Here is a 25,892-nt window from a genome sequence, read left to right as displayed (position 1 = left end):
TTTTCTCTGCCATAACTTTTGAATGGTTTCACATAGAGAGTCGTGGGTGGTGTCATGGGACTCTGTAATGAGTCCTTAAGCTTCGTTGGCCTTAATTAGCCCCGCCCCTTCTTCTGATTGGTTGTCCCGATTTTCTGCTATAACTTTTGAATGGTTTGACATAGAGAGTCGTGGGTGGTGTCATCAGATTCTTTATGGAGTCCTTGAACTTCATTGGCCTGAATTAGCCCCGCCCCTTCTTCTGATTGGTTGTCCTTTTTTTATAATAAAATCGCCGCGAGCCGCCAGTCGCTCTCGCGCTGACTCCCGCTTCCTGATTCAAACATCTGCCGGCCCCGCCCCCTGACCGATCAGTGGCGAGTAGGGTGATGACGGCCCCGCCCCCTGACCAATCAGTGGCGAGTAGGGTGATGACGGCCCCGCCCCCCGACCAATCAGTGGCGAGTATGGTGATGACGGCCCCGCCCCCCGACCAATCAGTGGCGAGTAGGGTGATGACGGCCCCGCCCCCCGACCAATCAGTTCCCTGTAATGTGGTGACCTCAGAAATATTCCCGGCTCAGCCCGGTTACAACCTTGGCAGAATGGTTACAGAAAAAGTAATAATTAAAATAGTAGGGTTTTACTAATATTTATAACTTACAAATATTTCAAAAATTAGGAAAAAAAAGTTCCAGACATTTTATCGCTATGTTGGTCTGTCCTAAGCCAGTAGGTCAAATGAATGGAATAGCTGAGACTTAGCTCAGCCAGATTATTGCGGTCTTTGGTGCCAGAGGTTGGGAGTTCAAGCCTAGCAATATGCCGAAATTTTTGTCAGCAATTTTTGTGTTTTTTTTACATCAAAATGTTCGTCTCTGTCCTGTGACGACGCACATTACTTCTCTCTTTCAAAAGTGTTACTGTGGTGATGCTAGACGCGAAAAAGCGCACCCACCCTTCATCTGATTGGTCCATATTTGATAGTTCTCCAAAAGTCACCAAATTTGGCATGCAAGCCAGGCCTGGCGATACATTTGATATTTCATGGTTTGCATTAATGGGCGTGGCCTAACGGCTCAACAGCACCCCCTAGAATACTTTTCTCTGCCATAACTTTTGAATGGTTTCACATAGAGAGTCGTGGGTGGTGTCATGGGACTCTGTAATGAGTCCTTAAGCTTCGTTGGCCTTAATTAGCCCCGCCCCTTCTTCTGATTGGTTGTCCCGATTTTCTGCTATAACTTTTGAATGGTTTGACATAGAGAGTCGTGGGTGGTGTCATCAGATTCTTTATGGAGTCCTTGAACTTCATTGGCCTGAATTAGCCCCGCCCCTTCTTCTGATTGGTTGTCCTTTTTTTATAATAAAATCGCCGCGAGCCGCCAGTCGCTCTCGCGCTGACTCCCGCTTCCTGATTCAAACATCTGCCGGCCCCGCCCCCTGACCGATCAGTGGCGAGTAGGGTGATGACGGCCCCGCCCCCTGACCAATCAGTGGCGAGTAGGGTGATGACGGCCCCGCCCCCCGACCAATCAGTGGCGAGTATGGTGATGACGGCCCCGCCCCCCGACCAATCAGTGGCGAGTAGGGTGATGACGGCCCCGCCCCCCGACCAATCAGTTCCCTGTAATGTGGTGACCTCAGAAATATTCCCGGCTCAGCCCGGTTACAACCTTGGCAGAATGGTTACAGAAAAAGTAATAATTAAAATAGTAGGGTTTTACTAATATTTATAACTTACAAATATTTCAAAAATTAGGAAAAAAAAGTTCCAGACATTTTATCGCTATGTTGGTCTGTCCTAAGCCAGTAGGTCAAATGAATGGAATAGCTGAGACTTAGCTCAGCCAGATTATTGCGGTCTTTGGTGCCAGAGGTTGGGAGTTCAAGCCTAGCAATATGCCGAAATTTTTGTCAGCAATTTTTGTGTTTTTTTTACATCAAAATGTTCGTCTCTGTCCTGTGACGACGCACATTACTTCTCTCTTTCAAAAGTGTTACCGTGGCGACGCTAGACGCGAAAAAGCGCTCGTCCCCTTCATCTGATTGGTCCATATTTGATAGTTCTCCAAAAGTCACCAAATTTTGCATGCAAGCCAGGCCTGGCGATACATTTGATATTTCATGGTTTGCATTAATGGGCGTTGCCTAACGGCTCAACAGCGCCCCCTAGAATACTTTTCTCTGCCATAACTTTTGAATGGTTTCACATAGAGAGTCGTGGGTGGTGTCATGGGACTCTGTAATGAGTCCTTAAGCTTCGTTGGCCTTAATTAGCCCCGCCCCTTCTTCTGATTGGTTGTCCCGATTTTCTGCTATAACTTTTGAATGGTTTGACATAGAGAGTCGTGGGTGGTGTCATCAGATTCTTTATGGAGTCCTTGAACTTCATTGGCCTGAATTAGCCCCGCCCCTTCTTCTGATTGGTTGTCCTTTTTTTATAATAAAATCGCCGCGAGCCGCCAGTCGCTCTCGCGCTGACTCCCGCTTCCTGATTCAAACATCTGCCGGCCCCGCCCCCTGACCGATCAGTGGCGAGTAGGGTGATGACGGCCCCGCCCCCTGACCAATCAGTGGCGAGTAGGGTGATGACGGCCCCGCCCCCCGACCAATCAGTGGCGAGTATGGTGATGACGGCCCCGCCTCCCGACCAATCAGTGGCGAGTAGGGTGATGACGGCCCCGCCCCCCGACCAATCAGTTCCCTGTAATGTGGTGACCTCAGAAATATTCCCGGCTCAGCCCGGTTACAACCTTGGCAGAATGGTTACAGAAAAAGTAATAATTAAAATAGTAGGGTTTTACTAATATTTATAACTTACAAATATTTCAAAAATTAGGAAAAAAAAGTTCCAGACATTTTATCGCTATGTTGGTCTGTCCTAAGCCAGTAGGTCAAATGAATGGAATAGCTGAGACTTAGCTCAGCCAGATTATTGCGGTCTTTGGTGCCAGAGGTTGGGAGTTTAAGCCTAGCAATATGCCGAAATTTTTGTCAGCAATTTTTGTGTTTTTTTTACATCAAAATGTTCGTCTCTGTCCTGTGACGACGCACATTACTTCTCTCTTTCAAAAGTGTTACCGTGGCGACGCTAGACGCGAAAAAGCGCTCGTCCCCTTCATCTGATTGGTCCATATTTGATAGTTCTCCAAAAGTCACCAAATTTTGCATGCAAGCCAGGCCTGGCGATACATTTGATATTTCATGGTTTGCATTAATGGGCGTTGCCTAACGGCTCAACAGCGCCCCCTAGAATACTTTTCTCTGCCATAACTTTTGAATGGTTTGACATAAAGAGTCGTGGGTGGTGTCATGGGACTCGGTATTGAGTCCTTGACCTTCATTGGCCTGAATTAGCCCCGCCCCTTCTTCTGATTGGTTGTCCCGATTTTCTGCCATAACTTTTGAATGGTTTGACATAGAGAGTCGTGGGTGGTGTCATCAGACTCTGTATGGACTCCTTGACCTTCATTGGCCTGAATTAGCCCCGACTCTTCTTCTGATTGGTTGTTCCTTTTTTCTGCTATAACTTTGGAATGGTTTGACATAGAGAGTCGTGGGTGGTGTCATTTCTGATATGCTTATGGGGGGCGGTGGACGTGAGTGCGAGGGCCCGTTCATAGCTGCTTGCAGCTTTAATTTTGATTGCTCTATCAAGCAATCAAAATAACTCCCGGGGAAAAAAAAAAAAAAAAAAATCGCGCTAACCAACCCACTTCCCTTTGTACTGAAATGACGTCCGTTTCTACTGAAATGACTTCCGTTTCTACTGAAATGACTTCCGTTTCTACTGAAATGACTTCCGTTTCTACTGAAATTTTCAGTAGTGAGTATGAAAGGATTTCACTAGTGAGTATAAGAGGATTTCACTAGTGAGTATAAGAGGATTTCACTAGTGAGTATAAGAGGATTTCACTAGTGAGTATAAGAGGATTTCACTAGTGAGTATAAGAGGATTTCACTAGTGAGTATAAGAGGATTTCACTAGTGAGTATAAGAGGATTTCACTAGTGAGTATGAAAGGATTTCACGAGTGAGTATAAGAGGATTTCAGTAGTGAGTATAAGAGGATTTCACTAGTGAGTATAAGAGGATTTCACTAGTGAGAATGAAAGGATTTCACTAGTGAGTATAAGAGGATTTCACTAGTGAGTATGAAAGGATTTCACTAGTTTTTGTAAGAGCGTTTCAGTAGTATCTATGAGCACATTTCAGTTGTATATGTGAGTGGATACATTTCCAGTTGTATGTATAAGAGCATTTCACCTGTGTGTATGAGAGATTTCACAAGTGAGTGTGAGAGGTTTTCAGTATAGTGTGTAAAAGGTTTTGGATTTCATATGTGTTTATGAACATTTCCAGTTGTATGTGTAAGAGCATTTCACCTGTGTGTATAAAAGGTTTTGGATTTCACATGTGTTTATGAACACTAATTCAGAATTATGTCCCTCACGGCACCTCATAGGATGCAATCCCTTTCTCCGGCCCCTATATGACCACACGTTTCAGATTAAGCTGGTGTGAAACTTTTTTCTTGGACTAATCATTGTATGTGCTAGTTCTTGACCTAGCAATATGAAGCACACTTGGACGATTTTGTCCACAAACTTAATTTAAACCCCTGTCACAATCTTTGCTCGTGTGGCCAGCACTCAGACATCCAAAACAGATCCCTTTCTCTCTTAGAAAGAGGGTTTTATCTTTATGCTTCTTAGCCTTCAGCTGTAGGCACGCTTCCAAAGAGTGACTTTGAGAGCAGCACACATGGGTGATTAGATGTGATCTCCATGGGCTCATGCCCCTTTGACACAGAACAACAATTTGTTGACTCTTGGTCAGAGTCGACATGTGTAACCGTTGTAGCAAAGCTGTTACCTCTCACTCTGCTGAACCGGGATTCTGACTGTGACTTGCACTTGTTGCTCCTTTGTCACCAATGAATTACATGCACTTATATTGTATAACTTGCACAAGATCAGTAAAACAAGACCAACAAAAACTGCAATCATGTGAAGCCAAAGTGAAACGTTCAAAAAACCCATGTGCTCACCAGCAACCAGCACACCTGCCCGTGATCAGCCTCACCTTTTATAAAACCTATTCCCTGACTCCATACACCACCTACAGTGCAAGAAATGGCTCTACAAGACACACAACTCTGATTAATGGGAAGCACATCACAATATAAATGGGCTCTAACAGAGGGTTTATGGACAGATGCACCAAACAATGTTCATCATTTGCATTCAATTTTGTTACTTTAAGACCTTCAGGTGTCGAAATGAGTGACAAACCCAAAGCACAGATTAAATATCATCCCGTCAGAGAAAGTGTTTAAAACTCAATCTAGTGGAGTTGAGAAGTTTTCACGCTCCACGTGACCAGTTGCAGGAACTGAATGAACAAACCGTCCACTGAGCTTCGGCTGCACAGGACAATCGTCTCCCTTCAACACGGAGTTTGTCACCCTGCAATCTACTAAAAATGTTGTTGGAAAACCAATAAATACCAGCGTTATTTGTGGGGTTTTATGATGCGCAGAATCTGGTAATTGTGAATATGTTGCACTCAGACTTTAGTACATTTGTTCATCCTGGAGAGTCACCAGGGAGCTTTGCAGCAGGTTTTTATTGCGAGTAGCAGAAGAAGATCCTCGTGTATTATCAGTGGGTGGAGACGTGTGTGTTAAGGTTTGGTGTGTGCATAATTGTGACGTGTCACTAGATCCGCCTCCAAACCTGCACAGCGACTTCCTGGCATCGGTCTGCAGCAGATGCAATTTATTTAAATTTATAAAATAAATGTATTGATTTATTTGTTGTCACTGAATGTTCTTTTTTAATTATTATTAATATGTATAGCACTTTGGTCAGTGATAACCCTGTTTAAATATAAATAAATGTTACTTTCTTACTACCAGGTCCACGTCTGCGTCACCAGTGTTTAATGATCCACACTAGTTTGTTTGTTACAAACATCACAGAGACACTTTTATGCTCTTAAGGAGACCTGACGTCTCTTTATTGTTGCTCACAAACAAGGATCACACAACAACACTTTTAAGGATTCTTTTTCATAGTTTCATCAATCCATTCACGTATTTTTCCATCACAGACGATTTGTCCATAATTATCTGAGAGGATCATGTCTCCTCCCAGTATAAGCTTCTTATTTCCATGATTAACAGCAAACAGAGCGTTTTTGTAAATATATCCAGCACCAGAATCTCCCTAGAACGAGAGACAGAGAGATAAAACATCGTGTCAGGTCAGCAACAGTCATTACAAACCACTGACCAACGTCTGATGGGGTCAAAGACAGTCTGGTACTTACAGGACAGATGTTGCATTCAAAAGGACTCCAGAACACGACCTCTTCCTTGGTTTCCTCATCAATGCCTGATCTGTCCACCTCGATGTCGCCACACATGGAAACATCTGCAATCCCTGAATGAATAAAAAACAAGGATTCGTTTGACAATTCCAATTTTTGTCACCCAGTTTTTTTATGTGTATGTTTAAACGCAGTAGAAACAACCATCATCTAATAAAGACTCTCTGGTTGTGTGACGATGAAAGAACCTTTCATTTCAGTGGTTCCTTGTTTCTTTTTAGTTATTAGAAACACAATGACTAATTTAAGACATACGCTTAGATACGGTTACAGAGTTTATTATTATTTTTTGTGTGAAACTGATGAGTGTAAACTTGTATGAAAGTGTTTTGTCATTTACACACACAGTTTGAATTGCAAATAATGTAATGTAACCGAAAAAAAAAACAAAAAAACAATTCATTCATTCATTCATTCATTCATTCATTCATTCATTCATTCATTCAGATAAAGTAAAATTATCACACATTTAACAATCATCATAAAATATAAAAAGGTTGTCATTTCTAGACTGAAGTGTCGCATTTTTATCATTTATTTACAAAAAACTTTATATATATCCAACAGCAAGATCAACATTTCTACCAGAGACTCATCCAGTAAAATGGGGTTTAAAGGCAGTAAATGTTGGTGCTTCATGTAGTTAGAGTTGGATAATGATGAGTGGGGGCCTTGGGGGCCTGTGGGGGGGGGTTGCCTCATGGCGGTGGGGGGGGGGGGGGGGGTGGCTGGGGAGGGCTCGGGCGGGGGGCTGTGGCTAGGGCGTCTCCGGGCCTCCCGGGGGGGGCTGGGCCATGGACGTGGGGGTCCCACCCGGAGGGCCCGGCCCTGCCTGGGTGGGGGGTGGCTGTCTGCGCTGGGGGGGCATTGCTGCCTTGGTCCTCCATCGCTGGGCGGGGGCCAAGTGCCCCTGCGGATGTGGGGACTCCGGGACCCTTGGGGTGTCCGCCGGGGTGGCCTCGGGGGGGGGTGGGGCCAGGTCCGGGGAGCGGGCCTCCCCTGACCGGGGGGTGCACGGGCGGGCGCGACGGCAGGGTGGCACCATTCCCAGGTATCTATGTCTTATGTTGTCAGTATGAATGGGAGGATGTTGGACCGTTTCCCCCTCCGTCTGGGGGCTCCGGCGGCGCCGGGGGCGCCCGTGGAGGTAGGGTGGGGCCCTGGCCCGGCTCGGAGGGCCGGCCCCCGTCTACTGGACGGCCGGTGGGGTGTCTTACCAGGGCCGGCTTTGCTGGTCCTGCTTCCTGGCTTCGGCCTCCGCTCCCCCTCTTTCCCCCCCTACACGATTCATACGTACATAGGCGAAGGGCGGGGGGTCCGGGTCGTGGGGGGCACCGTCCCGCGTGGCCCGGCACTCCCCGCCTCACGGTTTTAACAGCAAAATAGACACTGCACATTCAACACTTAATAAATACATTTGACAAGGACACGTAGTTCGGGAGGGGGGGGAGTCGGTGTCAATCGATACTTGGCCCTCCCCCCTCCCTGTTTTTATGGCATTAATCACACGCACTCAACACCAGGGGCGGGAGGGGGTCCCACATCACCCGCGTTCCCTCACTGGCCTGGGACAGGTGGGTCGGGTTACCCGGGCCTGGCGGGGCCCGCCGTGCAGCCTGGGGTGCCTTCTGGCGGTGCTGGACCCCCCCGGGGAGGGGGAAACGGTGCGTGATTGTATGTCTGTGTCGGTGAGAATGCGGTGTGGAAGGGTCCTGCCATGGAGGATTTGAGCCTCCATTGGCAGGACATCAAAACTTAATAATTTATGAATATTATATTATACAAAGATGGTTATTATTATTATTATTATTATTATTATTATTATTATTATTATCATTATTATTATTATTATTATTATTATTATTAGTAGTATTATTATTATGTATAGTATATTATATTATTATTAGTATAGGTATCGGATAGGTGAATGGATGAATGAATGGGATGCCTGGGTCTGGGGCCTTCCGTTGTCGGGCCTGCACGGGTGTCGCCTTGTTGGGGGGTTCCCTCTCTCCGGGCCCGTCTCCGGTCCCCCCCGCTGCCTCTGCGGCGGGGCGCCCCTCTGGTCTTGGAGGGCCACTTTCGTGGGGGACGGGTGCGCCTGCCCGCGTCGGCGGCCGGGGCGGCTCTGTCTCTCCGGGCAGGCTGGCCCCCTGCCGGGTGGGGGTCGTTGGCCTGAAGGGTGAGGGCCTCCTGGCCGCGTGTCCGGCCCGGACCGGGTGGCCGGGGATTGCCTGGGTCGCGGTCCGCCGCCGCGGGATCCCTGGCTGCTTCTTCCCGCGCCGTGGGGGCCCCGCCCGCGGGCCCCCTCGGCCGCCGCCGGGTGGGGGGGGGCCTCGCAGGCGGTGGGTTGCCTCCCTCCTACTTCTCCCCTCTGTGGGGTTGCCGGTGGCCTGGGTTCCGGGCTCTTCCGTGTCGGCCTCTGGTCTCGCGGGTGGCGGGGTTGCTCCCCCCCTCCCCCACTATAGATACACTTCAGGTGGAGCTTTGTTTGGTTTATTACACACACACACACACACACACACACACACACACACACACACACACACACACACACACACACACACACACACACACACACACACATATAGTCACTTAGTCACATGCATTTACACACACACACACACACACACACACACACACACACACACACACACGCATGATCATATACATACACACACACACACACATAGACATACACACTGGCTTGTTCACCTGCATGCTGGCTCTCTAGTTTTTGGGTTTAGGTAGCGGTAGCGATAGCTTAGCTCAGACTGCGATCAGATCTCAAGATTTAGGTCGATTGCTGTTATTGTTTTGGTTGGCTCCGTGCCGGTTTCGTGCTTTGTTTGTGGTTTTTTGTTGCAGATTTCCAGTGCTTGACGTGTGTCTCCGTGTGTTCCTGCTTCCTGGATTGGCAGTGGAGGTCGTCACCCCCCCCCCCCCCCCCCCCCCCAAAAAAAAAAAAAAAAAAAAAAAAAAACACTGGGTTTGTATGTGTATATTTATGTATGTGTACGCATATGTGTGCATATATATATATATATATATATATATATATATATATATATATATATATATATATATATATGTATATATATTAAATATAGTAATAATGCACACATATACACTTTCGGTTTCTACCGTCATGGTATCAATCAATAATATGTGTGCAGACAAGGTAAAAAAAAAAAAAAAAAAAAGAGTTGGATAATGAGCTTTGTTCATTTAGTGTAAATCAAGTCTGTAATGTCTCACCAGTTTTGTCCTTAGCCTTCGTGTCCCGAGCAGGAACGACCATCGGTACAAAGCCTTTTGAGCCTGTTTGTTTCACGTCTTTCAGGACTTGGCTACAGTCAGCTTGAGACACCAAGGGCATACCAGGCATGCCGGTCTTCACTTTGATCAGCATGATGTCAGCAGTCTTGTGTTTAAAGGTTTTCTTCGAGGTGATATCTACAGTTGAGGTGACGTCCTTAACGTTGAACTTTCTGAAGTACCTGAACAACCAGCCAAGCCTGAGAGATGAGCAAGAACACACTCATCATGAGTTAACTCTGAACCAGAATTAAAGTTTATCATCAGTTTACCAGACTGATCATGATCTAAACACCAACCAGGTTCCCCACACCCACAGAGGACACACACACCCTCACCTGCTGCTGCTGCACTGGAGTGAGAAAAGCTCACGGTGGAGGAAAGTTCATGAATGTTCATGAGAGTCCAACAATGTTCATTTCAAACTACAGTTTGGGAAACTTACACTCCAGTATCCTCGCAGTGTTTTGCAGTGAGAATCCAGTTCCCGTTGCCAATGACGGTACCAGAACAGATGAAATTTCTGCGAAGTAATTGGTTTGAGATCCCCAGGAAAACAAAAGATTTGGACTCATCTTCGGTGCATGGCCTTCCACCATCTTTGATTCTCTTCTGGATGTCTCCAAGAGACACACCTGAGGATTAACACAGACAGACACACACACACACACACACACACACACACACACACACACACACACACACGCACGCACGCACGCACGCACGCACGCACGCACGCACGCACGCACGCACGCACGCACACACACACACACACACACACAGGTCAGGAACATTGGTGTTTCCAGCTGGGAACGTCTCAAAGAACTGCAGCAGCTGATGAGGAGCCATGAACTCACCTGCCATCAGAAAGAGAGCGAGGACCACACAAGTCTTCATCACGCTGCTGAGACGGTTTTCCTCCAGGAGAAGATGCTCTGGTCAGAACAGAGGGCTGTTTCAAAGTCTTCATATCTCTGTGACCGGCCAATCATCTGCTGACACACTCGTCTCAGGGCTCCATACGGTCAACGCCTCCACATCCCTCCCTGATGACACCATGGATGCTGCTGGAATCCACCGTTGGATGGAGTTAAGATAGTTTGCATAAAACTAATGTTTAACCTGAGCAGAGATAGTCCAGTTCATTTCAAACTACAGTTTGGGATACTTACATTTTATATTCCTCGCAGTGTTTTGCAGTGAGAATCCAGTTCCCGGTCCCAATGACGGTACCAGAACAGATGAAATTAATAAGTAATTGTTTTTTGATCCCCGGGAAAACAAATCATTTGGACTCATCAGCGGTGCACGTCCTGCCCCCACTGACTCTCTTCTGGATGTCTGCAAGAGACACATCAGTGGATTAACACACACACTCGTGCAACACATCACTGTACTGGTGGGCGAACCCCGAAAACCTCCATCACTGTGCTACATAAGATAAGGTTTAAGACGAATATTCCTTTATTGATCTGACCTACGCAGGGTTCAGGGTTCAGGGTTCAGGGTTCAGGGTTCAGGGTTCAGAGTTCAGCATTAGGACTGATCCTTTTCACCATTTATTTGGTTCCATTAGACACATTTCCACCAGCAGGAGTTCTGGGTAAATCCTCCACAGGAACCTCTAACAGGACTAACCGCCTCCTCGGCCCTTCAGCCAGCGTGTCTCCATTACACCGTAGTGCCACACAAGAACCTTTGAAAGGTCTTTAACGGTTCACAAACGGTCTGCAGGATTAAAGGAGACGGAACAGACCTGAACAAACTCACCAGTTCCTCTATCGTTTTTGTCTTGTAATCTCCAACTTCATCAACTGTAGTTGTAGTAAAATGTCTCTGGTCCAAACATTACAAATGAGCTGTGATCACATGATTTATGATCATTTCAGAGTGCTGAATGTAATGTAGACATTCGGAACAGCAGAGATCCCCTGCCAGGAGGTTCCTGTTGGTTAACCAGAGAACCTTTCCTACTAAGAGGGATGTTTCTCCCCCCGTTCTCAAGTTCACTTTTGCAGGGCCGTTCCCGGTAAAACCTACCTGGAACCCCCACTGGTGGAAACGCGCCTATTGGGTAATATTATTAGACAGCATGCCAATTATTTCCATTGCTTTGCTGATGTAAAGTATCTCACTAGCACAACTGCACTCCATTGTTTTTATTGTTCAACTCAAAACATACTCAGAGAACAGGAAGTATTTTGTGTCAATAGGTAACTTTACATCTGAGCAGACTAGATTCACATGTGGAGTTCCCCAAGGTTCTCTCTGACACCAACAGTTTGCATAAAACTAACGTTTAACGTGAGCAGAAGAGTCCAGTTCAGTCTCAGGCGTGAGGTGTTGCAGAGTCACCTCAACTAAGTTGATGTAAATGTAAATGTTAACAGGCAAAGTATCTTTATCAGTGTCTTACTCTCTCTTCATCTCTCTCTGTCACACACACACACACACACACACACACACACACACACACACACACACACACACACACACACACACACACACACACACACACACACACACACCTGTCTGATATCCAGGAGTTGATGCAAATGTTCTTTAAACTTTCTCTGCTGCAGTTCTGTAGGAACTTTCATTCTTCACACCCAGCGCTTCTCTGGATATTTCAACAAAAATCTATTTATTTTATTTGGTTTTTGGATTAATTTAAGCTGTAGATGTAGATGTATTTTTATAAACGACACTGAAGCATGTTGGTGTATGAAATGTGTCATAAATGAAACATGTGTTTGCTTCTTTGTCGTTTGTAAGAGATCATTCAGGACAAAGGTCAGTGTGTGTTTCTGTGTGTGTAATCTTGATTTCAGATATGGTTTTTACATTCAGCTGCTGCACATGTAACAACGAGTACAAAGCTGCTTAAACCATCATGGAAAGAGAAGATCCTGAATGTCTAAAAAAAACAAAACTCCAACAAAACTACAGAATCACCGGTGTGGTCAGTGGTCAGAGTCAAAGCTGAAACCAGAATACTGAGGTTCTAAAGAACTCAAGTCTTTGGAAGGTCTCAAATGGACCAACAGTGACCTCATAAAACATCACTTTTTTGCTGAGTTTCCCAAGTAAAAACCATCACCATGAGAAGATAAAACTGACATGTGTAGGTGTCTTTCTTGGTGTCTGGCTCAGATAGATGGATGAGAAGAGAGTGATACCCATGAGTGAGACTGGCAGCGCCGTTTCAGACCAGATAGCAACAATTAATGCCAGCGGGACGTCAGCAGTGTGGACATGTTTCAAAGTAAGGGACGGCGACAGAAGCAAGGCCGACTGCAAGATATGTGCTGCTAAGGTGTCAAGAGGAGGGAAGGAGAATACGTGGTTTAATACCAGCAACTTGATAAAACATCTCAAGACGCATCATAAAACTGAGTATACAGAGTTTGCTAATGCAAGACCACAGTCAATATTAGCTCAGGTTCTGCAAAAGAGACAGACAATGGCAAGAGAAAACCCACGGGTCGTTAAAATAACGGAGACTAACCCGTTATATAGCGCTGGATGACCAGCCACTGTCAGTTGGAGAAGACGAAGGATTTCGCCGTCTTCTCGACCGGGGGCGTTACCGAGGGGGGGGCAGAGGTGGACAGTGCCCCCCCACGGACACGCTCTGCCCACCCAAGGAGAACGTGATGTAATGTTGACGGCAGCCTGGGCACGCATGTGATATCTCATTCATCTATTACTGTGTATGTATGTGTTGTGATTAGTGGATTCACTTGTCATGTAGAGTGAACTGTCCAATGAGCTGTTGAATCACAAAGTCCTCCCACCCTTTGCCACTGCTGACGAGCTGAGTGGGGCTGAGTAGTAGTGTTGTCAGCTCTGTGTTTCTGTCGCTATATTTAACTTTTCAGACCCCCCTAGTGACTCTTTTTCAAAAAAGCGACTAGCGACAATTCAAGCGACTTTATCTGGTGTCATTGGAAACTTTTGGAGACATGAAAGCACATATCATTCTTACTCTTCTCAGTGGCCTCTGCCCCGTCATAAAGCTCAGTCAGCTCAGTCCCCGTGCAGCAGTCCCTCCCAGCGGGAACATGTTAACCCCTCAGCGTCCAGGGTGCAAATGAATCGCGCATGTGCCAAAGCGGCGCACGCAGATAAGGGCGGGATTTTAATGTAAAATTGTCTTTGTCTAAAGTAAATAAATCACTGAATTCAAATAAATAACTACCGTGCATTAGACTCACAGACCGTCAGTGGTTCAGACAGTGAACCGACGGAACGCAAAAAAAAAAGATGTTAAACTGCTGGAAAGGAACTGGAATTTACCGGGATACCTTAAACAAGGAAGCCAGGGAGCGGTATATGGAGAAAATAATGATTATTAACGGTCTGGATCCATATGAAATCCCTACTGAAGAATGGAGCTCCTCGTCGGAGCGCCACTCTTTAGTAAGGATTTACTGCCGCAGTTCTGCAGAACCACCGTCTCCGCCTACCTTGTTTAGGAGTGTTTGGCAGCTGCTTTGGTAAATGTTTGACTCGCTATGTGTTTCAATAAATTTGTATAATAATACAACATACAGTACATGTTTTGTATCCCTCTTACTTCTCTTTTCTTTTTTTTTCACTGCTATATTATGTTAAAGAGGCTCCGAGGCGTGAGCAATATTTTTGTTTTCCTCGTGAGATTATTTTTTTCCTCTGCAGCTACAAATAAGAGTTAATATTTTATCCTCAACAAACTAGTTTTATCTGCAGATTGGGGTTAATTGCACCGCAGAGAGCTGGCCAGCAACTGCGTTTAGCTGGCGAAGTGGGGAACTTTTTTTTTTTTTGCACCCCCCGGTAAGACTAATGCCCACCCACACCTGGCATCCTGGTCACACCACTGTTCTCGATGCACTCGAGCCGCGATATGATGTTTCATTGATATGTTATATGTTTGATATTTTTATTCACACAGAAAGATTATTTTTTGTTTAAAATAGTTATTCTACTCATTTTATTTATTTTTATTGAATTTATCTGTTGCAAATATAACCTGTCTTCCAATTCATTGCATTTTTCATTGCATTTTTAGCCTAGTTATTTTTGTGGTATAAGTATCGGTACTCGGTATCAGCAAGTACACAAATTAAAATACTCGTACTCGTACTCGGTGTGAAAAAAATGGTATCGGGGCATCCCTAGTTGTAATAGAAACAGTTTATGAAAACAAATTTTTGGGTGTCTTAATGGACCACAAGTTCTGCTGGAAGGCCCACATTAAGTATCTGTGTTCTAAGATGGAAAAGAGTATTGGAGTGCTGAGACACATCTTGAATCAAACAACACTACACAATCTGTACTGTGCACTCCTATTACCATATCTGATCTATTGTGTTGAAATTTGGGGTAATACCTACAAGACGACCTTACAAAGGATAGGCACATTGCAAAAAAGAGCAGTAAGGATAATAAATCATGCTGGGTATCTCGATCACACTCTATTCCTTAAATTACAGATTTTGAAATGTATGGACTGTTGTGCCACAGAGGGGGTGCTGGTTCAGTTATCAAAGAGTTATTAATGATAGTCCTTCGACAATCATTAATAATTAATAAAGTAGATTTTTTATCAAAATGAATTAATCAAAACGGGGCACCGCCTGATGTAATCAGGAAAATGATAACTAAACAGCTAAATCAGTCTCAAGGTAAATTATTCTTCAGAATAATAGTGAAGGAAGGAGTCCGAGCACAGACCTTTGCAACCAGCAGTTGTGACAAATATGTGTAAAATAAGCACAAACAACTTCTCTCATTCAAATGAATCAGAATTTATTTACACAGGTGTCAAAAAGATGATAAAACAACACTTAGTATGAATTCCGATGCCTAAACTACACATGAAAACAACAACTAACTAATAGTAAACACAAACTTCAGATTACATGTGTGTGTGTGTGTGTGTGCGTGCGTGCGTGCGTGCGTGCGTGCGTGCGTGCGTGCGTGCGTGCGTGCGTGCGTGCGTGCGTGCGTGCGTGTGTGTGTGTGTGTGTGTGTGACGAGATTTCGTCTCATCCAGTGAAAACAAGCTCAGAGGTTTTATGACCAAGATAAGAGTGTGCGTGTGTGTGGGGGGGGTAGTGGGAGAGGATGAGAGGAGAAAAACAATAAAATAAACAAACACACTTAAACTAATAAACACAGTTGTGACGGGATCAGCAGTCCGGCTCACAACGTAAAACTAAACTTGTGTTAACTAAGTTTCTCTGCCCAAACACAAAACAGCCTCTTATGTGGATCTTTGTAAGTGAAGAAAAACGTGGTTTGATCTGGCCGGTCAGCGTTCCTTGGCGAACAAAGGGTGGTTACGCTCCGCAGGGGATCCTGATAAAGAGCAGATCTCTCTCTTCTGTTATCCGTGTGGATGAGGGGATGCAGCATGGGCACAGCAGCTGGGCCTCCAGGTCGGTCCAAAGGCGTTCACGTCGAGACATGCAGGGTCCCTGGTTCGGCTTCTCTGGGGCTCGGAACATTCGTGTGTCACTCGTTGCAGCGGTCCAGACAGACGCTTCTTCAGTCACGGTCATGGAGGAGGCCGGTCCGTAGCTAGTAGCTTTTCATGCTAAAATAGGAGTTGTGACCTGGAAGAGAGGAGAGAAGGGAAGAGAAGAGACCGATAGAGGGGGGAGTCTGCTCTTTATAGGGGCCCAGGCTGCAAAATGCGGGCCCCCCTGCAGTTTGGGGTCCATTCTTCCTTATCACTGAAGGGCCGTCAATGCAAATCCTTCTTGGACTTAGTCATTATGATGATTCCTTTGTTTCAACCATGCGGTCAGTTGTAAGGAAAATCAAGGCTGGTCTCAGAGTTAGGCCTCAGAGCTGGGCCTTAAAGTTCAAATTAACATAATCACATAGTACACATGGGACTGTGGCCCAATAGGACTTAGTGAAAATTAGAACAGCAATAATAATGTTCAAAGCAAATGAGTTCTGAATGAGCTGCAGTTGTCTAACTGACTTTTAAGATGCTGTTACAATAATCAAGCTACTAAAGATGAATGCTGGGCTAGTGTCTCCAGGTCCTGCCAGGGACGGACTGGGACTAAAAAACGGCCCTGGACTTTGACTAGGCCCGGCCCAAAGCAATCGGCGTGCGGAAACTCAACAACAACAATAACGCCTGGCATGAGTGTCACAATACTTAATTGTGGCTCATGATACTATACCATCCAATTTATAGCAATAGCATTGATTTGACTAGATGTGTTAAGAGCCTAGTATTCTAGTTTAACTTGAATACTCTCACATAGAAATGAAGGTCTCACTGCAGTCCCTCTGGTTGAACCAATACAAAACAGGTATCTGAAATAGTTACTGTATGATAAATCACAATGTAAAGAGGCTGTAAATACTTGAATACTCACATAGAAATGAAGGTTGAATACTAACCTAAAAAAACAAACCAGCAATGCCATGTTTCTCAATGTTTGGGGATAAGGAGTTTCTTCAACAAGTCACTTTTTTCTGCAACTCTATCTATGACCAAGTCATTGTCAAGGGACATGAGGATCTTTCTCTGTGGTCATAAGCATGAATGCTTCCAGGTTCTTGTGACTGTGTGCTCCCCCCTCACAAAAGAAAAACAGAGAAACATATTTTCTCATCAACAAAACATGTTATTTAATTGTCTGAAAGATGGTTCAAATGTTATTTCATTGTCTGAAAAATGCTTCAAATGTTATTTTATTGTCCGAAAAATGGTTCAAATATGTTATTTTGTTACTTGGAAAATTTTAAATATGTTTTGTTGATGAGAAAATATGTTTCTGTATTTTTCTTATTTTTGTGAGGGGGGATATATATATATATATATATATATATATATATATATATATATATATATATATATATATATATATATATATATATATATATATATATTGTTTTTCGGCACTACCTTGTTCTCTATAGCTGATACAGCATGAATTACTTCTATGTGGGATCAATAAAGTTCTTATTTTTGCCATCTGAGAAAATTAAATATATTAAATTTGGTGCCTAACTGTTTCCAACAATCTTTTTCATATGGTGTTTACCTTTCCAAAAAGACACATGTTTACAGCACCAATAATTTCTGTATTAATTCTGGTTTTTGATCGATTTCGCCGACCTGGAGTACCGGCCGTTCTGTGATTCTCCAGATCACACAGATGGCCAGTCCGCCCCTGCCTAATGAGACAGCAGAAACCATTGCAAAATACCTCACTGAAACACTGGCAAAAAACAATTTGTCTGAAAAATGCATCGCATTTACTGGCGACAATTGCAACACAAATTTTGGAGGAATCCGACGTAATGAAGAGGGAAATAATGTGTTTGCAAATTTGAAGAAGTTTCTGCAGAACAAGACTATGATCGGTGTGGGTTGCCCAGCACACATATTGAATAATTGTGCTCATCATGGGGCAGACACAATAGATGTTGACCTTGAGAATATCATGTTCAAAATCTACCAGTACTTCCACATTTACACTGTGCGCACTGAGAATCTCAAGGAGTACTGTGATTTTGTTGACATTGAGTACAGAAGGATGCTTTCTCACAGCAAGACAAGGTGGCTGTCATTGTTCCCAGCCATTGAGAGGATGATACAGATGTTTCCAGCTTTAAAAGCATTCTTTCTGTCTCAGGAAAAGCCTCCCATAGTAATTAAGTTTTTTGAAAACGACTTCAGTGAGCTCTACCTCTGGCACATGCACTTATTCATGTCTGTGTTCCACACCCAGAGAACAACTCCATTATGGAGATGAAGAAAATATTGAACAGCATCCACACCATTCTTCTTGAACGCAAGAGCAACAACTTCATGTCCCTTAAAGTTAAGGGACTACTGGCAGAAAAGCGCAGAGACGGACTTGGTAAGGGCTATGACCAGTTCTGTGCTGATGTGCAGGGCCTGTACAGTGCATGTCTGGAGTGTCTAGAGAAGTGGATGACTCCCATGGAGTTCTCAACATTTATGTGGATGGATCTGAGTGAGCCAACAGATTGGATTGATGTGGAGGCCTGCATCAAGTACCTTGGAGAGAAGGGGGTGCCAATTGATGATGTCAAGTGTTTTGACCAGGTCACCAATCTGAAGAAATTCACAGAAAGGTGCAACAGTGATGAGGAGTTAATTGGCCTGCAGGTGCACCAGAAATGGACCAAATATTTTGAGAAGGCCAAAAGCATTGCATGTTACTCAGAACTACTGAAGATTGCACAGTTTGTCTTTGCACTTCCCTCTCAAAATGCAAATGTTGAGAGGGTTTTCTCACTGATGCAGAGCCAGTGGACAAAGGAGAGGAACCAGCTCTCTGTTGCATCGCTGAAGGGGATTCTATTTGTGCAATACAATTTCAAGGACTATTCTTGCAAAGACTTTCATGCTTACATGTTGAGCAACCGAAAACTGCTGGGAAAGATCAGCTCTACAGCAAAATATGGATGGGTAGACAAGGAGGATGAAGAAGATAACTCAAGATTTGAGTTCAGACATTTTTTTTTTGTTTAAGTAATAACTGTTATATTATTTACATTACACTGAAAAGTTAGTGAGATATATTTAGTTCAAGTTTGATTTTCTAATACAGAAGAGGTATTATTTAGAACATTATGTTATTATATTATTTATTATTTATGTTATTACATATTATCTATTTGTCCTTGTAAAGAGAGCTATTATTATACAAGTTGATTTTTGTAATACAGAAGAGACATTATTTCAATCATTATTTCATTCCAGATATTTTACATTTATTTTACATTCATATGTATTTATTTTTATATTTGAAACTTGAAAAGGATTATTATTTTAGAAATAATAAAGAAAGTTGAGTAACCTCTGAGAAACCTATCTGAATTTCTGTCTTTGAGAGATATTATTTTGTAATATAACTGAATATTCTATCCATACATACAAACTTTAAATATATTAAAATTATAAGGAATCTTTGAGTAAACTGCGAGTATCATTTAAAAGTAGGCTATCGCGTGGCCGGGCCAAGTGTCCTCTTTTTTGAAAATCAAAATATGGTCACCCTAGTTTACTGCCTCCACACAGCATTACCTGGTAAATGTCCAACGTGTTGCCTGTGTCTTTTTTGGGAGATTCTGGTCGGTCTAGTCATTGCAGATATTGTTCAAAGTCTCCTCTAGGTTTCTTTGGAACTTTGCATTTTCTGAAGGTGTGGCCTATCTTTCCGCAATTTTAACATCACTGCGTGTCATAATCTCTTCTTCCTCCCCTGCCTCCGGGGTGTTGGCTCTTGCCCCACCTTCCCTCACCTTGGTGCCTGTCTTCATCTCCTGAGTCTGCGCCCTGATAGTATATATCTTTTTTCTCATCATCGGAGAAGAAGGTCTCTACACTTTTTCCTTTCTCTCTGTCTGCCACCACAGTCTGGTAAATCCTTCTTTTTCATTTTCTTTGTATCAGACCCATTTCTATCTTTCATGCGCTGTCTCAGACCCAACAGAATGTTGGAATCCATTTTCCCATTAAAATCATATTTAGTTACCCATTGTGCCAAGCGTACATACAGTATTGTGGATCTTTCTGTTCCATTATTTTATAATCACTGTTTTTCAATTTCTGCTTCCATTCCAGTCCTGCAGATTTCCCCCCACTGTTTCCCATTTTGGTATGTGTTTTGGAGCAGTACAGCGACTCCACGGACTCTTAATGTACTGCGCTAAGAGTTGTGTGGGGACAATAAATACTCTTATTCTCTCGGTCAAGCCTCGGTGAAGGGGGGAGGATTGTGCTTATTGCATCCCAGAGAAGCTCATCCTTTGTGTCCCACAATTTTATACAACTTACAAACCAATTGGTTTTTCTGTCCGTTCATTCACTCACACATTCACCGGATGTTTTATTCACCCGGTAGTAGATCCTCTATTTTTGCATTTGTGCCACCCTTGTACTTTTGCTCTGGGCCTTTACCAAAACCCTGTACTTTTGCCAATACTTTCATCAGGGACGTGCCACCCATAGGGCAGGTTAGGCAAATGCTAGGGGCGCCAGCATGCCAGGGGGCGCCATGCAGGCAGCTGTTTTTTTTTTAGTTTTTTTTTTTAATAAACTTTTGAAAAATTAGAAATGAATACACTAAAAAACAACAACAGTACATATATAGCCATAAGTCTTTAAATAATAATGAAATTGTTTTTCTTATTTTAATTTCTGCCTGGCTGCATCCTTCTGCCTCTCTGGCAGCCACAATTAATTTTGCTGTGGTCCCTCACCTCATCCCCCCCTCCCCCACCCACCTGGCGACCGTTGCCAAGACGTCAAGACCTTTGCAAAATTATCATTGACAATGCCGGTCGATTGTTGACGGTCGATCAATATGAAGCGACAAAAGCCATCTGGCGCTCAAAATAAAAAGAAAAGAATAGAAGATGAGGAAAAATGTGAAAAAGACCGAGGTAAGGATGTAATGTGATGAATTAGTTAATTTAAAATGGTCAAAACGCAACGTAAGTTATAGTTACTTAACGTTACAGCACTTATCATAGCATAACTTAGTTTGTCAGTTTGTCAGTTGCCAAACCGACCTTGAAGAAATCCGTTGTTGTGTTTAATCTCTCTAATCATTTTTTCTCTGTTGAACCTTGACAATCATGTGCCTGTAAGTAATCCTCACGTTTTATTGTTAAACTTACTTCTGATTGTCTGCTGAAAATCTAGATAATTGTTGGGAAAACGGGGGCGATGCTAACGCGTTAGCCAGTCAATGGCGTTTTCCATGTTATGTTAGCATTGCGTTAATCGCTAGTTTTTTGTAACGGTTAATCTATGATAATTTCGGCATCTGTTAATGTGTGTTTCTGTTGTGTAAAATAGTCAATCATTCAGTGTTTATTTATGTAAAAGAGAGAATCAAAATACACTACAAACATGTAAGATTTTATTTCTTTTATGCCTGTGTTGTAGTTTCACAGTGCTCAGTGCTTGGCTAGATGTGGCTGTCAACCTACTGGACAAAACCAGAGATTCCCTCACCAGCTACAGAAAAACTGGGTTTTCGGATGCACAAGCAACTGCAATGGAGATGTGTGACTCTTCAGTTATGAGTCCCCAGATGAGCCCATTGGTGATTCACTTCGCAAAATGGAAACAACCTTTTTCAATGTGGTTGTGGATACAACCCTGTCCTCACTGGATGAGAGGCTTCAGAGCCTGGGGAAGGTGCATGAGAAGTTTGGAGTGATACTCAACTTCCACGTCAACAACACTTCATCCGTGTACTGCAGGAGTGCAGTACCAGGAGTCAACACCAGGGCATCGAAGCAGCATTATAGCTGGTTGGTGAAAGTCCTGTGAAAGGTTCACCTTTGACATTAAATTCAAACCAAAAATGACTATCAGGATTCACATGAACACTGAAAATAGATTTTTCAAGGTCTACGACAGAAAACCTCACTCACTCACTCATCTTCTCCCGCTTTATCCGTTACCGGGTCGCGGGGGCAGCAGCCTCAGCAGGGATGCCCAGACTTCCCTCACCCCAGAAACTTCCTCCAGCTCTTCCGGGGGGAGTCCGAGGCGTTCCCAGGCCAGCCGAGAGACATAGTCTCTCCAGCGTGTCCTGGGTCTTCCCCGGGGTCTCCTCCCGGTGGGACATGCCTGGAACACCTCCCTAGAAAACCATTTTGCTGAATTTGGAATCTGTGCCACAATAGTGTACGGACTGGGCACAGAAAGATATGTGCTGGAGCAGCTTTTTAACCGCTTGAATCTTGGACGAATCTCGACTCTGTCGGTTGGTTTTTATCACATGCTTTTTTTCGCAGGAATTATAGGTGCTAGAACTGGAGAGTTTGGACAAAGTATAATAACACCTGCCTCACGCAAGGAGTCAAATAAAGGTGTTATACCATCGATTGCTTCCTGTTTTAACGGATAATGCTGTTGACACTGATGAAAATCAGATCTCGCAGTGATCATTACCGGTTTCGCATTTTTAATCAAGCCAACATCATGAGGGCCCGTGGCCACAATGAAAATGGCACGGCTTGTATGGCAGGAATGTTTACATGTTGGCATAATGTTGTACAAACATACATGCTATCTGGACTGTGAAGGATGAAATTAGACAAATTGCTATGTGGTAAACTATGTATCTTACTGAATTCTGTTGTTGATGTGATCATGAATCTTACATAGAACGGGGCGGGACTTTGATAAGCGTCAGCTTCTCCCGTACCCTTTTCGTCATGTGCTGAGTATGCAATGTATAATGTTCTGGAGATGAAATGTGTCTATATAAACATGCCGAAATAAACGAAATAATAATAAAAAAAAATAATGTTTAAAGAGAGGGTGTAGTGACTTGAATTGATTCAACCCAAACAAAACCCACAAGTCACTGAGGCGCTGATTGACCAAACAGATGACACGTCTCCTCGGGCAGCATGTCAGTTGTTTGAATGAGTGTCCATACACATCCTTTGTGTTCAGTACTGGAGTTGAGGGGGATGAGGGGGAATGGCATCCCCCCTGAAATAAAAACGGTCCAAATCATCCCCCCTGTAAAACTGCCATCCCCCCTTTCCATCCCTTATGTCATTTCATCAATTAATTTTACTGCTATTTCAACATTTAGAGTCACCAGAAAAATAACTGATTTGACAATTTTCACCTGTTTCAAGTTAATTTTCACTTGAAATAAGTAGAAAAATCTTCCAGTGGGACAAGATTTATCTTCTTATTATAAGCAAAAAAATCTTGTTCCACTGGCAGATTTTTCTACTTTTTTCAAGTGAAAATCTACTTGAAACAGGTGAAAATTGTTGTTTTTTCAAGTGATGAATGTTGTTTTAAGTGTAATGACATTTTTTTACTAAAATGAGACATTTTAACTAGAAATAGGACAAATATTCTTATTTTGAGTTTTTGCAGTGATCCATGTTACTTATCCTGTGAAGGACAGAGTCATATTGATAAGTTCAGAAAAGTGTTTTTTATTGTTGTGTTTTGATGTATTTGATGTAAGCCCAGTGGATATTTAAAGCTTACAGAAGGCTGCATTTAACTGCTGCTATGTCATTCCTGCAGTATTTCTGCAGGTGTTTTGGTCACTGCTATTATTTGTAATATATTATATTATTTGTAATCAGCACACATCATATGGGGACATATCTGTCCCCATATGATAAAATCCACCATCCCCCCTGATTCTTTTTTACAACTCGAGTACTGTTTGTGATGCTCAAAAAAGGGGTATTTATCGGGACACACAAGCTCCTTTGTCACCAACGAACTACATGCACTTATATTGTATAACTTGCATGAGATCAGTAAAACAAGACCAACAAAAACTGCAATCATACGAAGCCAAATTGAAACGATCAAAAAACCGTGTGCCGGGCCGCTCGGTGGTGCAGTGGGTTAAGCAGCGGCTCATATACTGAGGCTACAGTCCTCCTGCAGCAGTCGCAGGTTCGAATCCCGGCCTGCACACCTTTGCTGCGTGTCGTCCCCATTCTCTCTCTCTCTACCCCTTTCCAGTCTGCATCTTCAATAAAGGGCCACTAGAGCCCAAAAAATCTTTAAAAAAAAAAAAAAAAAAAAAACCATGTGCTCACCAGCAACCAGCACACCTGCCCGTGATCAGCCTCACCTTTATAAAACCTATTCCCTGGCTCCATACACCACCTACAGTGCAATACATGGCTCTACAATTCAAACACCCCTGTGATTAATGGGAAACACATCACAATATAAATGGGCTCTAACAGAGGGTTTATGGACAGATGCACCAAACAATGTTCATCATTTGCATTCAATTTTGTTACTTTAAAACCTTCAGGTGTCGAAATGAGTGACAAACCCAAAGCACTGATTAAATCTCGTCCCGTCAGAGAAAGTGTTTAAAACTCAATCTAGTGGAGTTGAGAAGTTTTCACGCATCACGTGACCAGTTTCAGGAACTGAATGAACAAACCGTCCACTGAGCTTCGGCTGCACAGGACAATCGTCTCCCTTCAACACGGAGTTTGTCGCCCCGCAATCTACTAAAAATGTTGTTGGAAAACCATTAAATACCAGCGTTATTTGTGGGGGTTTATGATGAGCAGAATCTGATAATTGTGAATATGTTTCACTCAGACTTTAGTACATTTGTTCATCCTGGAGAGTCACCAGGGAGCTTTGCAGCAGGTTTTTATTGCGAGTAGCAGAAGAAGATCCTCCTGTATTATCAGTGGGTGGAGACCATGGATCTATTATATAACTGGATACTGTGCCAAAAATGGCCGCCCATTCATTTCAATGCATTCTGCTCAGCCAGCGCATCCGCCGAAAAAATCTCGGACTTCCTGGTTTACTTCAGTGTACACGGGCCCATAGAGGATGCGCAGTTGAGTCACCTCCCATGATGCTCTGGGGTCTCCCATCATGCCCCGGGGCAATGACGCGAGTATTAATATAATATGTATTAAAATAATATATTAATTCATGTATATTATTACATGTATAGCATCACATATATTATTAATGTATTAATATAATATAATTACATAATATATATTAATATAAACATCCGTGGAATGCACGGACACGGCTGTGACGTCAGCCGTGACGTCACGCCCAGAAAGAGACTTTTCTTTGACTTTTCTGGCCGTTATAAAACATTTTTGACGGATATAAAGTCCATGAGTTAAAAATATAGAATACAAAGATTAGTAATTGCCGGTGATTACAGCTGGAGGTTCCTGTGAACAGTTTTAGAGGTTTCTCTTTTACTATTGCGGTCTATGGGAAAAAAGCTTTCTGGGCCCCATGGGATTTTTTGTTGCAGTACCGCGGGTGGACACTGGAAAAAATCGGCGTGCCTGCTGAGCGCGAGACTGGGGGGCTGGTGGAGACGTGTGTGTTAAGGTTTGGTGTGTGCATAATTGTGACGTGTCACTAGATCCGCCTCCAAACCTGCACAGCGACTTCCTGGCATCAGTCTGCAGCAGATGGGATTTATTTAAACTTATAAAATAAATGTATCGATTTATTTGTTGTCACTGAATGTTCTTTTTTAATTATTATTAATGTGTATAGCACTTTGGTCAGTGATATCCCTGTTTAAATATAAATAAATGTTACTTTCTTACTACCAGGTCCACGTCTGCGTCACCAGTGTTTAATGATCCACACTAGTTTGTTTGATACAAACATCACAGAGACACTTTTATGCTCT

At 43.5% G+C, this 25,892-nt stretch overlaps 1 protein-coding gene across 1 annotated transcript; it reads right to left on the bottom strand.

Annotated features, from left to right (window-relative positions):
• Nucleotides 1–5,982: 5,982 nt before the first annotated feature.
• Nucleotides 5,983–10,659, bottom strand: LOC133422107 (thrombin-like enzyme KN-BJ 2). Its single transcript, XM_061712009.1, has 5 exons — nt 10,551–10,659; nt 10,139–10,328; nt 9,634–9,893; nt 6,316–6,428; nt 5,983–6,212 (listed from the first exon to the last, which is right to left on the bottom strand). Exons 1-5 carry the CDS (start codon nt 10,588–10,590, stop codon nt 6,042–6,044), a joined length of 774 nt encoding a protein of 257 aa, XP_061567993.1. The 5' UTR covers nt 10,591–10,659; the 3' UTR covers nt 5,983–6,041.
• Nucleotides 10,660–25,892: the final 15,233 nt, after the last annotated feature.

This window comes from Cololabis saira, chromosome 21, assembly GCF_033807715.1.
Source record: "Cololabis saira isolate AMF1-May2022 chromosome 21, fColSai1.1, whole genome shotgun sequence".
Taxonomy (NCBI): Eukaryota; Metazoa; Chordata; class Actinopteri; order Beloniformes; family Belonidae; genus Cololabis; species Cololabis saira.
This window is presented reverse-complemented; position numbering and strand designations above follow the sequence as displayed.